The sequence below is a fragment of the Hibiscus syriacus genome, unplaced genomic scaffold (assembly GCF_006381635.1).
Source record: "Hibiscus syriacus cultivar Baekdansim isolate YM2019G1 unplaced genomic scaffold, ASM638163v2 tig00111582_pilon, whole genome shotgun sequence".
Classification (NCBI taxonomy): Eukaryota; Viridiplantae; Streptophyta; class Magnoliopsida; order Malvales; family Malvaceae; genus Hibiscus; species Hibiscus syriacus.
In genome coordinates, this window is record NW_024063126.1 from 12,808,318 (window position 1) to 12,822,309 (window position 13,992).

Genomic DNA, 13,992 nt, shown 5'->3' on the forward strand with positions numbered 1-13,992 from the left:
GATCTAATTGAAAAAATATAGAGACAATGATATTATTAAAATTATCCCAAAATATATAAAAATAGTTATTTTATTTTCTCGGATCGAGTCGGAGATTTTGACCCTAAATTTGAATATGACTGGCTCTATTTTATCCTTCAAAAAGTTTGACCAAACCTAAATCTGAATTTTTTTTAAAAAGAATCACAACCCTATATGATTAAATTGAGTGAAATTTATTGAGTCAAAATTTTATGTTCAATATATATTGTGTCCCTATTTATACAATCAATCATTCGACATTATCTTTAACAATATCCAACACTTACACACAAATACGAGTAAGAACGGAGTACATAGCTATATTTTTAGTCAGATGAAGCTACATAGTGGTTAGGAGAGACTGTTTCCTTCTCAAAATTTTTGGTATAATGATATTTTAATTTTTTTTAACTTAAATATTAATTAAATAAATTTTTTGTCTTGTCTAATTTTTAGATTTAAATATTTATTAAATATTTATTTTTTAATACAAAAAAAATTTATCCCTTCAATAATTGATTTTAACACGTCTATGTCTTTAGTGGTTGAGTGCTTACCAGCCATCTCGGAGACTCGGCGATGAAAACAAGACCCGCAAGCTGAATTAAACATGGGATGATTCCTTCGAAAGAAATAAAATTTGTATTAAAACAAAAAATTAATGGTGAAAGGGGTTGAATAAATTTAATCTTTGGTAAGGATTTAAATTAAATTACGGTCGTGATAGTATTTTTGTTTACGTTACATCTATCACGATTATCGACATAACGACTATTATTCAAGTCATTACGAGTACCGCAATCATGCACTAACAATATTGAATGGCGCCAGAATCGTTATATAACAACCACAATTCTGATAGTGGATCACTATTTAAATTCCTGATCTTTGATTCTTCGAAACCCTACCAGTCAGAGCTAACAGTCGCCATTGCAAAGCTGTCCCAGCTAGGTAGGACGTCGATCCTCCTATCATGATCGTTAGCTGCCAAAACCAGATCATGTTAACAACCTGATACATGTACACATTTCGTTACTCGAATTCGTTCGTAAATATTAAATAATATGTGTTTGATACATATATGAATATGTATTTAAATATGTGTCGAATATAAATACTTTTAACTAAAAATGAAATGGAATTGTAACCTGATTCAAGGTGTCTAACCCACCACGAAGATCCTTGGGGACGATTTCAGCTACACATACGGGACTGTTCAAGTAGTTTTATATAACAATAATAATACGAAGAAGAAGAAAAAGGGTAAACTATACATTAGTCAATTAATCTTTATCATATTTTTGTTTTGGTTATCCAATTTTAAAATTTTTTGATTTTGTCACTCAAGTTTCAAAAATCATTCTTTTGGTGAGATTTCAATTTTTTTTTACACTTCATTTACTAAACTTCTAACACCCCCAACTCGTATCCGACCCAAATCCGAATCCGAGGTGTCACATTGACTTTTTAAAACATTTACTTGTATAAAATAGTGAGTAATTTAAAACTTTTATAACATATAACTTATTCAAAATGTTTACAGAACCATTCAGAGCATATACAATATATTCTTTTGAATACATGCCAACTAAAACTTTATATATTAAAATACATATTATTCACCTCTCTTCTGATCTGGCCTTCAGTAAGGAGATACTGACCTGTCTTGCTCCACATCGCTCTTTACTCTTCTTGAAACATACGTGTAAATCACTTACACGCTAAGTCTATGACTTAGTGAGGCATTAATTTATAAAAGAACTCTAACTAATTACACATGCATGAACATATCTTCTTATAATGCCACATCAAAACAATATAACATTATATATAACGTACTATACACATATACATATCACACATTGTTTTCATCTCTAACCATATTCCACATTCAATATTCTTATCATTTATATCTTATAATTATATTTGCTTATATCTATTCTTTTACTCAACATATGATTCAATTAACGAAGCAATACAAACATCATCATATAAATCATATCAGATTATCTTATAAGAAATACATGTATACATATGAATCATCATTAGTCACTTATCATTTAATCACATAGCACATATACTTAACCTTCTTAATCATATACTATACCCATACCTTATCATGTCCTTGCTATAAAATTTATCATATCACAACATATATTTGTTATTATCTCTTGATTAGCCCATGTACATATGTGAGAACTATTGATATGTGAGTCATTAGAGGTTGTGCACTAATGTTGTCACCACAGCTCGTATAAATGCACCAAAGTGCCACGTAGAATTGCACCGAAGTGCCGCGTATAATTGCACCGAAGTGCCATATAAAATGTCCCTAAGGACCACGTAGAAAATTCCTTAAGAATCATATACATATGATAAGGACCAAATATGTGTCTCAAAAGACCTCATACATGTTCCAAAGAATACATATATGTCCCGAGGGACCGCGTAGACCCTCGACTCTTGGCATGCCAACTATACCTCTAGCTCTCTTAACACATAACATGGGCATTAATATTTAGTTTATCTCATATTCACATATACATATAATCTCATAGTTCTTCCACATAACTCATTATCACATTTCCATAAGATCACACATAGGCACGTAGTTCATTTCCATCTAGTTCACATGTACATATACTCATATAGCTATTATCATTTCTCCTGTAATCACATAGATCAAATCTTATAACATACATCATGTACATATAATAACTTATCGTATATCATATAACTTATGGTTTGTACTTTTTTACTCACATTATTTATATATATATTGCCTTAGTTCAGTTTCACATAGTTTATCACATATACATGTATTCTCATAAATTATCATCAAATAGATCCTATAACATCTTCCTATGGCTTCATTTAAGCCTATAAATCTTTCTCATTTAATTTATCTCTTGTTCTCATATGTTTATATTTATCATATAACACATAACTTTTATTGCATATTTATATCGCATTCCTACCTCACTAAATCATAATATAATTTATATCGTATCATTTATCTTATTCTTTATTTCTTGGTATGCACTTATATTACATAACATATGTCATATTTATAAACATATATCTTATATTATATGTGTGTATCATCACTTTCTATACTAGTTTACTAAGTGATATATTATTCTCAGTTCATTTTATAATTCAATCTTGTCTAGTTTTCTTAAATTCTCATAAATCATATAATATCTAATACACTAATTCTCATAATTGATCATATCACTATGTACTTGTCTAATTCATGTTTCCATTATTCATATAACATTTATACATGTTCACCTAGTTCCTATTGTTATCATGAATTCACTTTCATCATATTCTCCCGTTATTACATATTTTATCGTATAACCATATATTCACATAGTCTTGTATTTCATTATCATATAACTTATATTTGTTCTCTTATAACTCTTCATATTCATATATTTTCATTTTCATAAATTACCTAAATCTTATCACATGACTTATCTTTTATACTCATATAATTTCATATCTATTCTTATATCATCATATAATTTATGTAAACATATATATTAATTATGCCGGTTCTTATATCTTATCACACTAACATAAATTCATACAAATCATGTCACACATACAATAACAAATTACTCATACACCCATAATAAACACATACTCAAGTTCATGAATTCATGAATACTACTATCAGAAATAGACTTGTTGCAAGTCTTATTTCCATTAAACATCATATAATATCTAATATGCACTCACCTGGCCTCACTAGTCAATATCGATCTCTTAATTCTTCCCGATGACTATTACTTGTAAACTTTTCTGGACGTTGCTCTCGATCGAAATCTACACCATCATATCTCTACATAGTAATACATTGATACATATCAGTATACTAATTGATATCTTCTAAACTGTCACTTCTTAGGCTAAAAGAAAGCTATTTTTATCTTTTAATGAAGGTATGTATCGATGCACTCTACAGTGTATCGATGCATTCCATAACGTTTGCATCGATGCACTACCTGTGCATCGGTACCCAAATCACCTTCGATGTTTGATCTTAAGGGGTGCATCGATGCACTAACTGTGCATCGGTACACTCAAGGCATTCGATGTTTCTTCTTTAAAGACTGCATCGGTACACATTGAATGTGCATCGATACACTTTGGCCAGAATTTGTATTTTACGCCCGAAAATCATCAAATCTTCATTCAATTCTTCTATTTTAAGCCCCTATCATGTCATTAAACTCAAATACCATTACTTAAACCAACTTGTATTCATATAAACCATCTCTATCTTCCATATCTCTTCATGATTCTTAAAATTAAGAATCTTACTAAACTTTCAACTTTGTTATTAATCCTTTCTAACTTAATAAATCTCTTATTCTTAGTGATGACAAGTCAAATTCCTTCTCAAATTTCACTTATTAACTCTTTTCCAGAAATTCATCTAAAAACTCATTTTCTTTAATCTCATCTATATCTTTCATCTTGTTGTTTTAGAACAAATTAAGCTTTCCTTAAGCTTAATTATCATCTAATGATCATAACACAACCTTAAAATCAACAATTAATCAACAAACAAAGAAACTCACCTTTGAGCTTGGAGATACGGGAGGAGGAAGAAGAAGAAAGAAAACTCTGGAGAATTCTCTCATTTCCTACGTGGTTCCCTTATCTTATAAAAGGAATATAAAAATTTTCCTTGTCAAATGACCATTTTTCCCTTTAATTCCTTTAATAATTATTAACAACTTTTAGGAAATATTTCCAGATAAATCATTGAACTGTTCAATTATTCTACTTTAATCACCAAATTCTGAAATATTTCAATTTGGTCACTAACCCGGTATTGAGGATGTTACAAATCTCCCATCCTTTAAAGAAAATTCGTCCCCGAATTTTCACTACGCATCTTGATAAGAACATATCTTCTAATATTCTCATGTTGTTTTCTCAACTTTATTCGTTTGTAATTTATGATCAGTGATTTGACTTCAATTTCCTAAAGAACTCCATTCATTTCTGTCTTTTATCTCCTTTAATTATGCATATTTCCTTTGTCCTTTTAAAATATATATATAATGTCACTCATCATGTAGACAATAACATCCATTTTCATCACTCAACATCATAAATCCATCTCTAATTACTTCATAACAATAATTAAACTCTTATTCTATCATCATTCAACCAAGAACACAACCTTAAATCTTCTTCAAATGTGATTAAACATATACTTTACAAAATCAAACAATCTTTTCACATCAGCTTGCACAATTTTCTTACTTCTATATCAAACTTATCATCTACACTTCCATATAATCTTTATCATATCTGATCCTTTAAACTCAATCATTTTCATTTTTTTATTCCATTATTCCTTTATTCATTCAAAATCAAAATCTCCCTATACATAAATCATATCTTTTCTTTCATGCTCACATATTCTTTTCCTATCACTTATATTCATCTCTGATTACCGATCTTTATCACCTCCTCATAACTTTAATAATCAACTTACTCATATAGAATCTCATTCTTTATCATCTCTTGTACTTTTATTTCCTTCTTTAAAGCCTCCTTTTTAAAACATACCAATACTTATCTCCTTGCCTACACCATATCTGTATAATCAAAATACATAACCACATCTAGGTTCATATCATACTTGCTTAACTCCACTTTATCTTTTCTTCCAATCTTATAACTCTATCACATTTACTTTGACAGCTAGTCAATAACAACTGTTCAATCTAGGCCACAAGCCCTAATCAATTAATCATATACACTCTTTCCACTCAGAATTATCTCAACCATAGTTTACTTAACTTATCAAATTCATATTCATTCTCATACACCATGTGATTTCCGTTGTTCAAACTTAACATTCTGACTTCCTTTGTCTTATAAACTAATCACTGATGTATTCATTCTTAAACTCTTCTTATCAATCTTTAGCTTTACTCAAATATACAAATCCTCACTTCATTCACTATATCACATTACTAAGATCCAACTATACAACTGTATCTAGATCCACTTTATATTTGGTTATTTTAACCTGTCAATATCTTAAAATCTTTCAACTTCAATATACCTTTCATCACATAATCTGGTTAGCCAACACCAACTATTTCCATCTAAAATGCAACCTCTTATCATATCCACACTTTTGCTTATACACAACACTATCCTTTGTTTCAACTCATAAACTCTGGCTTTCTATATCTTATACGCTTGTCATTGATGCACTTATTCTTAAACTCTTCTACAAATTCTAACCACATCTTTAGATCTTTTAACTTTCTTATGGTGACACTTGTTCACCATATTATATCTTATCCATGAAATAATAAGAATACTTCACCTCATTTTTTCGATTCAAAACTGTGAAAATATGCTATCACTATTCTAATATGATTTCAACTTTCTGAAATCAATTTTTGATCTTCCGAGGCGTTTCCTGATGTGTCCGCTCTTCATCCTTCTAGGCCAGGGCAGGTGAATCGCTATCACAATCAGATTTACCTCTCACCTCATTTTGAAATTATTGCAATCAAATTTCTACTATATCATACTATTCTTATTCTATTAGCAAGACATCATCTACCTTATAATGTTTCAGATCAGAAATTACTGACTTTGTGTTGGCATGTACACATTTTAAATCTCATTTAACTTCGGTTTAAGCCTAGAATCGGCTAAACCTTAGCTCTGATACAATTAAATATAACACCCTCAACCCGTATTCGACCCAGATCCGGATCTGAGGTGTCACATTGACTTTTCAAAATATTTACTTGTATAAAATAATGAGTAATTTAAAACTTTTATAACATATAACTTATTCAAAACGTTTACAGAACCATTCAGAGCTTATACAATATATTCTTTTGAATACATGCTAACTAAAACTTTATATATTAAAATACATATTATTCACCTCTCTTCTGATCTGACCTTCAGTAAGGAAATGCTGACATGTCTTGCTCCACATCGCTCTTTACTCTTCTTGAAACCTACGTGTAAATCACTTACACGCTAAGTCTATGACTTAGTGAGACATTAATTTATAAAAGAACTCTAACTAATTACACATGCATGAACATATCATCTTATAATGCCACATCAAAACAATATAACATTATATATAACGTACTATACACATATACATATCAAACATTGTTTTCATCTCTAACCTTATTCCACTATCAATATTCTTATCATTTATATCTTATAATTATATTCTCTTATATCTATTCTTTTACTCAACATATGATTCAATTAACGAAGCAATACAAACATCATCATATAAATCATATCAGATTATCTAATAAGAAATACATGCATACATATGAATCATCATTAGTCAATTACCATTTAATCACATAGCACATATACTTAACCTTCTTAATCATATACTATACCCATACCTTACCATGTCCTTGCTATAAAATTTATCATATCACAACATATATTTGTTATTATCTCTTGATTAGCCCATGTACATATGTGAGAACTATTGATATGTGAGTCATTAGAGGTTATGCACTAATGTTGTCACCACAGCTCGTATAAATGCACCGAAGTGCCACGTAGAATTACACCGAAGTGCCATATAAAATGTCCTTAAGGACCACGTAGAAAATTCCTTAAGAATCATATACATATGCTAATGACCAAATATGTGTCTCAAAAGACCTCATACATGTTCCAAAGAATACATATATGTCCCGAAGGATCGCGTAGACCCTCGAATCATGGCAAGCCAACTATACCTCTAGCTCTCTTAACACATAACATGGGCATTAATATTTAGATTATCTCACATTCACATATACATATAATCTCATAGTTCTTCCACATAACTCATTATCATATTTCCATAAGATCACACATAGTCACGTAGTTCATTTCCATATAGTTCACGTGTACATATACTCATATAGCTATTATCATTTCTACTGTAATCACATAGATCACATCTCATAACATACATCATGTACATATAATAACTTATCGCGTATCATATAACTTATGGTTTGTACTTTTATACTCACATCAGTTATATATATATTACCTTAGTTCAGTTTCACATAGTTTATCACATATACATGTGTTCTCATAAATTATCATCAAATAGCTCCTATAACATCTTCCTATGGCTTCAATTAAGCCTATAAATCTTTCTCATATAATTTATCTCTTGTTCTCATATGTTTATATTTATCATATAACACATAACTTTTATTGCATATTTATATATCGTATTCCTACCTCACTAATTCATAATATAATTTATATCGTATCATCTATCTTATTCTTTATTTCTTGCTATGCACTTATATTACATAACATAGGTCATATTTATAAACATATATCTTATATTATATGTGTATATCATCACTTTCTATACTAGTTTACTAAGTGATATATTATTCTCAGTTCATTTTATAATTCAATATTGTCTAGTTTTCTTAAATTCTCATAAATCATATAATATCTAATACACTAATTCTCATAATTGATCATATCACTATGTACTTGTCTAATTCATGTTTCCATTATTCATATAACCTTTATACATGTTCACCTAGTTCCTATTGTTATCATGAATTCACTTCCATCATATTCTCCTGTTATTACATATTTTATCGTATAACCATATATTCACATAGTCTTGTATTTCATTATCATATAACTTATATTTGTTCTCTTATAACTCTTCATATTCATATATTTTCATTTTCATAAATTACCTAAATCTTATCATATGACTTATCTTTTATACTCATATAATTTTCATATCTATTCTTATATCATCATATAATTTATGTAAACATATATATTAATTATACCGGTTCTTATATCTTATCACACTAACATAAATTCATACAAATCATGTCACACATACAATAACATATTACTTATACACCCATAATAAACACATACTCAAGTTCATGAATTCATGCATACTACTATCAGAAATAGACTTGTTGCAAGTCTTATTTCCATTAAACATCATATTATATCTAATATGCACTCACCTGGCCTCACTAGTCAATATCGATCTCTTAATTCTTCCCAATGACTATTACTTGTAAACTTTTCTGGACGTTGCTCTCGATCGAAATATACACCATCATATATCTATATAGTAATACATTGATACATATCAGTATACGAATTGATATCTTCTAAACTGTCACTTCTTAGGCTAAAAGAAAGCTATTTTCATCTTTTAATGAAGGTATGCATCCATGCACTCTACAGTGTATCGATGCATTCCATAACGTTTGCATCGATGCACTACCTGTGCATCGGTACCCAAATCACCTTCGATGTTTGATCTTAAGGGGTGCATCGATGCACTAACTGTGCATCGGTACACTCAAGGCATTCGATGTTTCTTCTTTAAAGACTGCATTGGTACACATTGAATGTGCATCGATACACTTTGCCCAAAATTTGTATTTTACACCCGAAAATCATCAACTCTTCATTCAATTCTTCTATTTTAATCCCCTATCATGTCATTAAACTCAAATATCATTACTTAAACCAACTTGTATTCATATAAACCATCTTTATCTTCCATATCTCATCATGATTCTTAAAATTAAGAATCTTACTAAACTTTCAACTTTGTTATTAATCCTTTCTAACTTCATAAATCTCTTCTTCTTAGTGATGACAAGTCAAATTCCTTCTCAAATTTCACTTATTAACTCTTTTCCAGAAATTCATCTAAAAACTCATTTTCTTTAATCTCTTTTATACCTTTCATCTTGTTGTTTTAGAACAAATTAAGCTTTGCATAAGCTTAATTATCATCTAATGATCATAACTCAACCTTAAAATCAACAATTAATCAACAAACAAAGAAACTCACCTTTGAGCTTGGAGATACGGGAGGAGGAAGAAGAAAAAAGAAAACTCTGGAGAATTCTCTCATTTCCCACGTGGTTCCCTTATCTTATAAAAGGAATATAAAAGTTTTCCTTGTCAAATGACCATTTTGCCCTTTAATTCCTTTAATAATTACTAACAACTTTTAGGAAATATTTCCAGATAAATCATTGAACTATTCAATTATTCTACTTTAATCATCAAATTCTGAAATATTTCAATTTGGTCACTAACCCGGTATTGAGGATGTTACAAAACTAACCTAATATTTTAACATTCTTCTTACTCATGACCAAATCTTTTTTACCATCGTTCTACCATCATCAACCGTCGTTTGGGACATAATTGGTACCAAAATATTCCCCCTTTTGCCCCTCTTTTTTCTTATTAATTTGTTTTTTTCAAAATGTATAAAATTTAAATTAAAGTTTACACCTTTTTTTAGTTTGATATACAATATCCACTGGTCGATTATCCTCCTTTTCAATCTTTCTGTCGTTTATATTTGGAAGAAAATACTTTAATGTTAGTGAACCAAAAGGAGTTTAAAAATCTAGATTTGAGAAGAAAGTTTTGGGGGTTTTCGCATAAACTTACTAACAAAATATAAACATTGTTAAAGACTTAACGGTCAAATGGTTAAAAAGTGTGAAATTTGAAAGTTGGACGATAAAATTAAAAGAATTTAAAATATAATGACCAAAACAATAATATAGAAAATAATTAAGTGACCCAAAAATATAAGTTACCCTAAAAATAATTATATTACGGATTATGATAAATCAGAAGAGATTCATGAGAAATGCCAACCACATAGCAATCTTCCAATATCAAGTAGCAATGCACCCTGCAAAAGTAAAACCATTAACTCTAAAATTTAATTTAATTATTTCATATAATCATTCATATTCGATTTATTCTAATAAAAGCAACGGAATAAACACAAACTCGCAGAAGTAAATAGCTATCCATCCTGTAATGCTGAAGGCAGAAGATACTCTCATTGCCTGAATCAATTTCTTTTTAGATATAATCAAGGACAATCATATCGCAGTAATTTATGTTAAATGATATAAAATTTTAGGAATTTATATTATAAATTTAAGGAGTATAAAATTATATTATTAAATAGAAAATATAGAAAAATTTAAATCATAAGAATTTAAAATTTTAGAGAATGTGAACTTCCTAACACCTTATCAATTTATCCATGAATATTATAACTGGAGTATTATATATATATATATATATATATATATATATATTATATATATATATATATATATATATATATATATATATATATATATATATATATATATATATATATGAGTTAGGATTCACTTACACAATATAAATTTCTTTAGATTGACACAGATTTTGGACCGTTGGATGTGTGAAAATAGATGGTTGAGATTAATAGTAGGAAATAATAAGATATTCACTGGAAATATATATATAAAAGATTAGGATCTACTTACACAATATAAAACTTTCTTTTTAGTTTTACACAGATTTAGGTCAGTTGGACGAGTGTAAATAAACGGTTGTGATCCAAAAACAAAAAAGTTTAACACTATGTTATTGGATCATATCCCATATATATATATATATATATATGCTTAATATAAAAAAGTGCCCAAACTATACAATTTTTTTCCATTTAGTTGCCTAAACTTTTTTCGGTCAATCCAGGTGTCTAACGTTGTAAATGTATATCATTTCAAGTGTCTCGGCCGTGACAGTCGTTAAAAAATTTCGTTAAGTGACACATGTCATGTTTATTTATTTTTTAAAATTTTTATTTTTTTTTCAAAATAACCTTAAATTTTTTAAAAAAAAATCAAACTCTTTAAATTTATAATAAAAACCTCAAAATCTTAAAATCTTTAATTTTAATCCTCATTTTTAGTCATCACCAACCATCTTCAGTCACCATCTCTATCGCCATCCGTCCATTGACCAGCCATCATCTTTTTTGTCATCTCAAACCTCTAATTTCATAAACCATAAATATTTAATCCTAAAATTAGTGAATGAGATCTTAAATTCCTAACCCTAAAATTATTGGATGAAGAGGGACTGATTTTTCCCAATGAGGGAAGAGAGAGGGATGGTCCGAGAAGTGGTGGGGGGAAGCAGAGAGGGGGAGGCATGGCAGAGGGAAGGGAAATTGTTTTTTTTTAATTTTTAAATAAAAAATTTAAAAATATAAACATGATACATGTCACTTAACATATTTTTTTAACAATCGTTACGATCGGGGCACTTAAAATGGTAACGTTTATTAGACACTTGAATTGACCAAAAAATAATTTTAGGCACCTAAATGAGAAAATGGTATAGTTTGAGCACTTATTTTTATATTAAGCCTATTATATGATTAGGATCCATTTACATAACGTAAAACTTTTTAGTTTTACACAGATTTAGGATCTTTGGATGAGTAAAAATAGATGGCTGAGATTAACTCCTTGTTTTTTTCCAATGAATGTCTTTTCATTTCTTACTATTAATGTCAGCCATCTATTTTCACTCATCCAATGGTCCTAAATTTGTGTAAAACCAAAATAGTTTTACATTGTAACATGATCCTATCCTATATAGGGTTATGATCCACTTACACGACATTAAACTTTTTAGTTTAACACAGACTTAGGACTGTTGGATGAGTGAAAATATATGATTGAAAGTAACTACTTGTTTTTTTTTCATTGAATATATTCTCATTTACTACTGTTAATCTCAACTATCTATTTTCACTCATCCAACTGTCGTAAATCTATGTAAAATAAAAATAATTTTACATTGTATAACAAGATCCTATTCAGATTAACAATGGAAAATGAGAAGATATTCACTAGAAAAAAAAAGTAAAGAGTTAATCTCATCCTTTAATTTACTCTCATCCAACGATCCTTAAAAGGAATAAAACTAAAAGTTTTACACTAGATATACGTGGATCTTAGAACTATATATATATATATAAAGTGATTTTCATTTGTGACAATGAAGTATAAATTTTTGGAAATTGGATTACCCCTTTCCGGCCGACGAAATCCGCAATTCTTCCACTCGTGATTGCACCAACATTCGGTATGGAACCAAATACTGAAAACTAAATACATATATATCCTACAAATCAGAATTTATGAAATATGAATAAGCAAGGTTTCTCGAAATTCAATTTTAATTTGATTGATTTAATTAATAATTAATTAAATTTGATATTTAAATCTTAAAATATTTTAAAAAACATAAACTTAATAATTAATAATAGTTTTTAAAAATAGTTATAAATAGATACACCCAGATATGGTCTTTTAGAAAAACTTTTAAATGTACTAAAATACTTAAATATTTGAATTTATTTATATTATATACTTTTTTTTTACAAATAGAAATATATTTTTTAATAGTTTGAAGTGATTACAAGTAATATTTGTTCAGAATATTTTTTACTCTATTGATAACACGTATGCATCTTACAAATGTAATTGATATAATCTTTTAAAACTCAAACTTATTAACTTTTATTATATCTTCTTTATAACTATAGAGCAAACCTCGGCGATAGATAAGTGAAAATCCTTTGTAATAGCAGCTTGAACAGATGCTGAATTTCCCATCTGGAAAAAAAAAACGAATTCGACTCGGTTATGATTTTTTATTTGAATAACTAAAAATTTAACTAATATTTAATTTGAATCGAATTCGAATTTTGAAAATAAAATTTGTGGAAGATGGGAACTTACGCAAGCGCCAAACTAACTGTTTTCATCCTACATATAAATGTCATATAAGTAACATATGTTGATAATTAGTCAACTAACTGTTTTCATCCTACATGAGTTGTTTTGACAAAAAATTATAACGTTGGGATAAAATGATCAAATATATATATATATACGGGGACAAAGTAATTTGTTTTGCAAATGTTGGGGGTAATTTTATCATTATGCCTTTTAACTATGATTTATCTATTGAATCATGTATATCATGGGTGCATGCACTAAATCTCTTAGGGAAACGAGAGCATACTCATTATTATGAAAACAAAAT

The 13,992-nt window shown here is 28.6% G+C and overlaps 1 protein-coding gene across 1 annotated transcript in view; it reads right to left on the minus strand.

Annotated features, from left to right (window-relative positions):
* LOC120165473 (sugar transporter ERD6-like 16) overlaps positions 1–13,559 on the minus strand; it is a 44,004-nt gene extending 30,445 nt beyond the window's left edge. Inside the window, exons 1-9 of the mRNA XM_039174980.1 lie at positions 13,497–13,559; positions 12,971–13,048; positions 10,875–10,937; positions 10,741–10,777; positions 6,756–6,758; positions 2,521–2,548; positions 1,170–1,233; positions 930–1,005; positions 579–643 (exon numbers count right to left, since the gene is read on the minus strand). Coding sequence (XP_039030911.1) covers positions 579–643; positions 930–1,005; positions 1,170–1,233; positions 2,521–2,548; positions 6,756–6,758; positions 10,741–10,777; positions 10,875–10,937; positions 12,971–13,048; positions 13,497–13,559 — 477 coding nt within the window. The remainder of the gene's footprint in view (positions 1–578; positions 644–929; positions 1,006–1,169; positions 1,234–2,520; positions 2,549–6,755; positions 6,759–10,740; positions 10,778–10,874; positions 10,938–12,970; positions 13,049–13,496) is intronic.
* Positions 13,560–13,992: the final 433 nt, after the last annotated feature.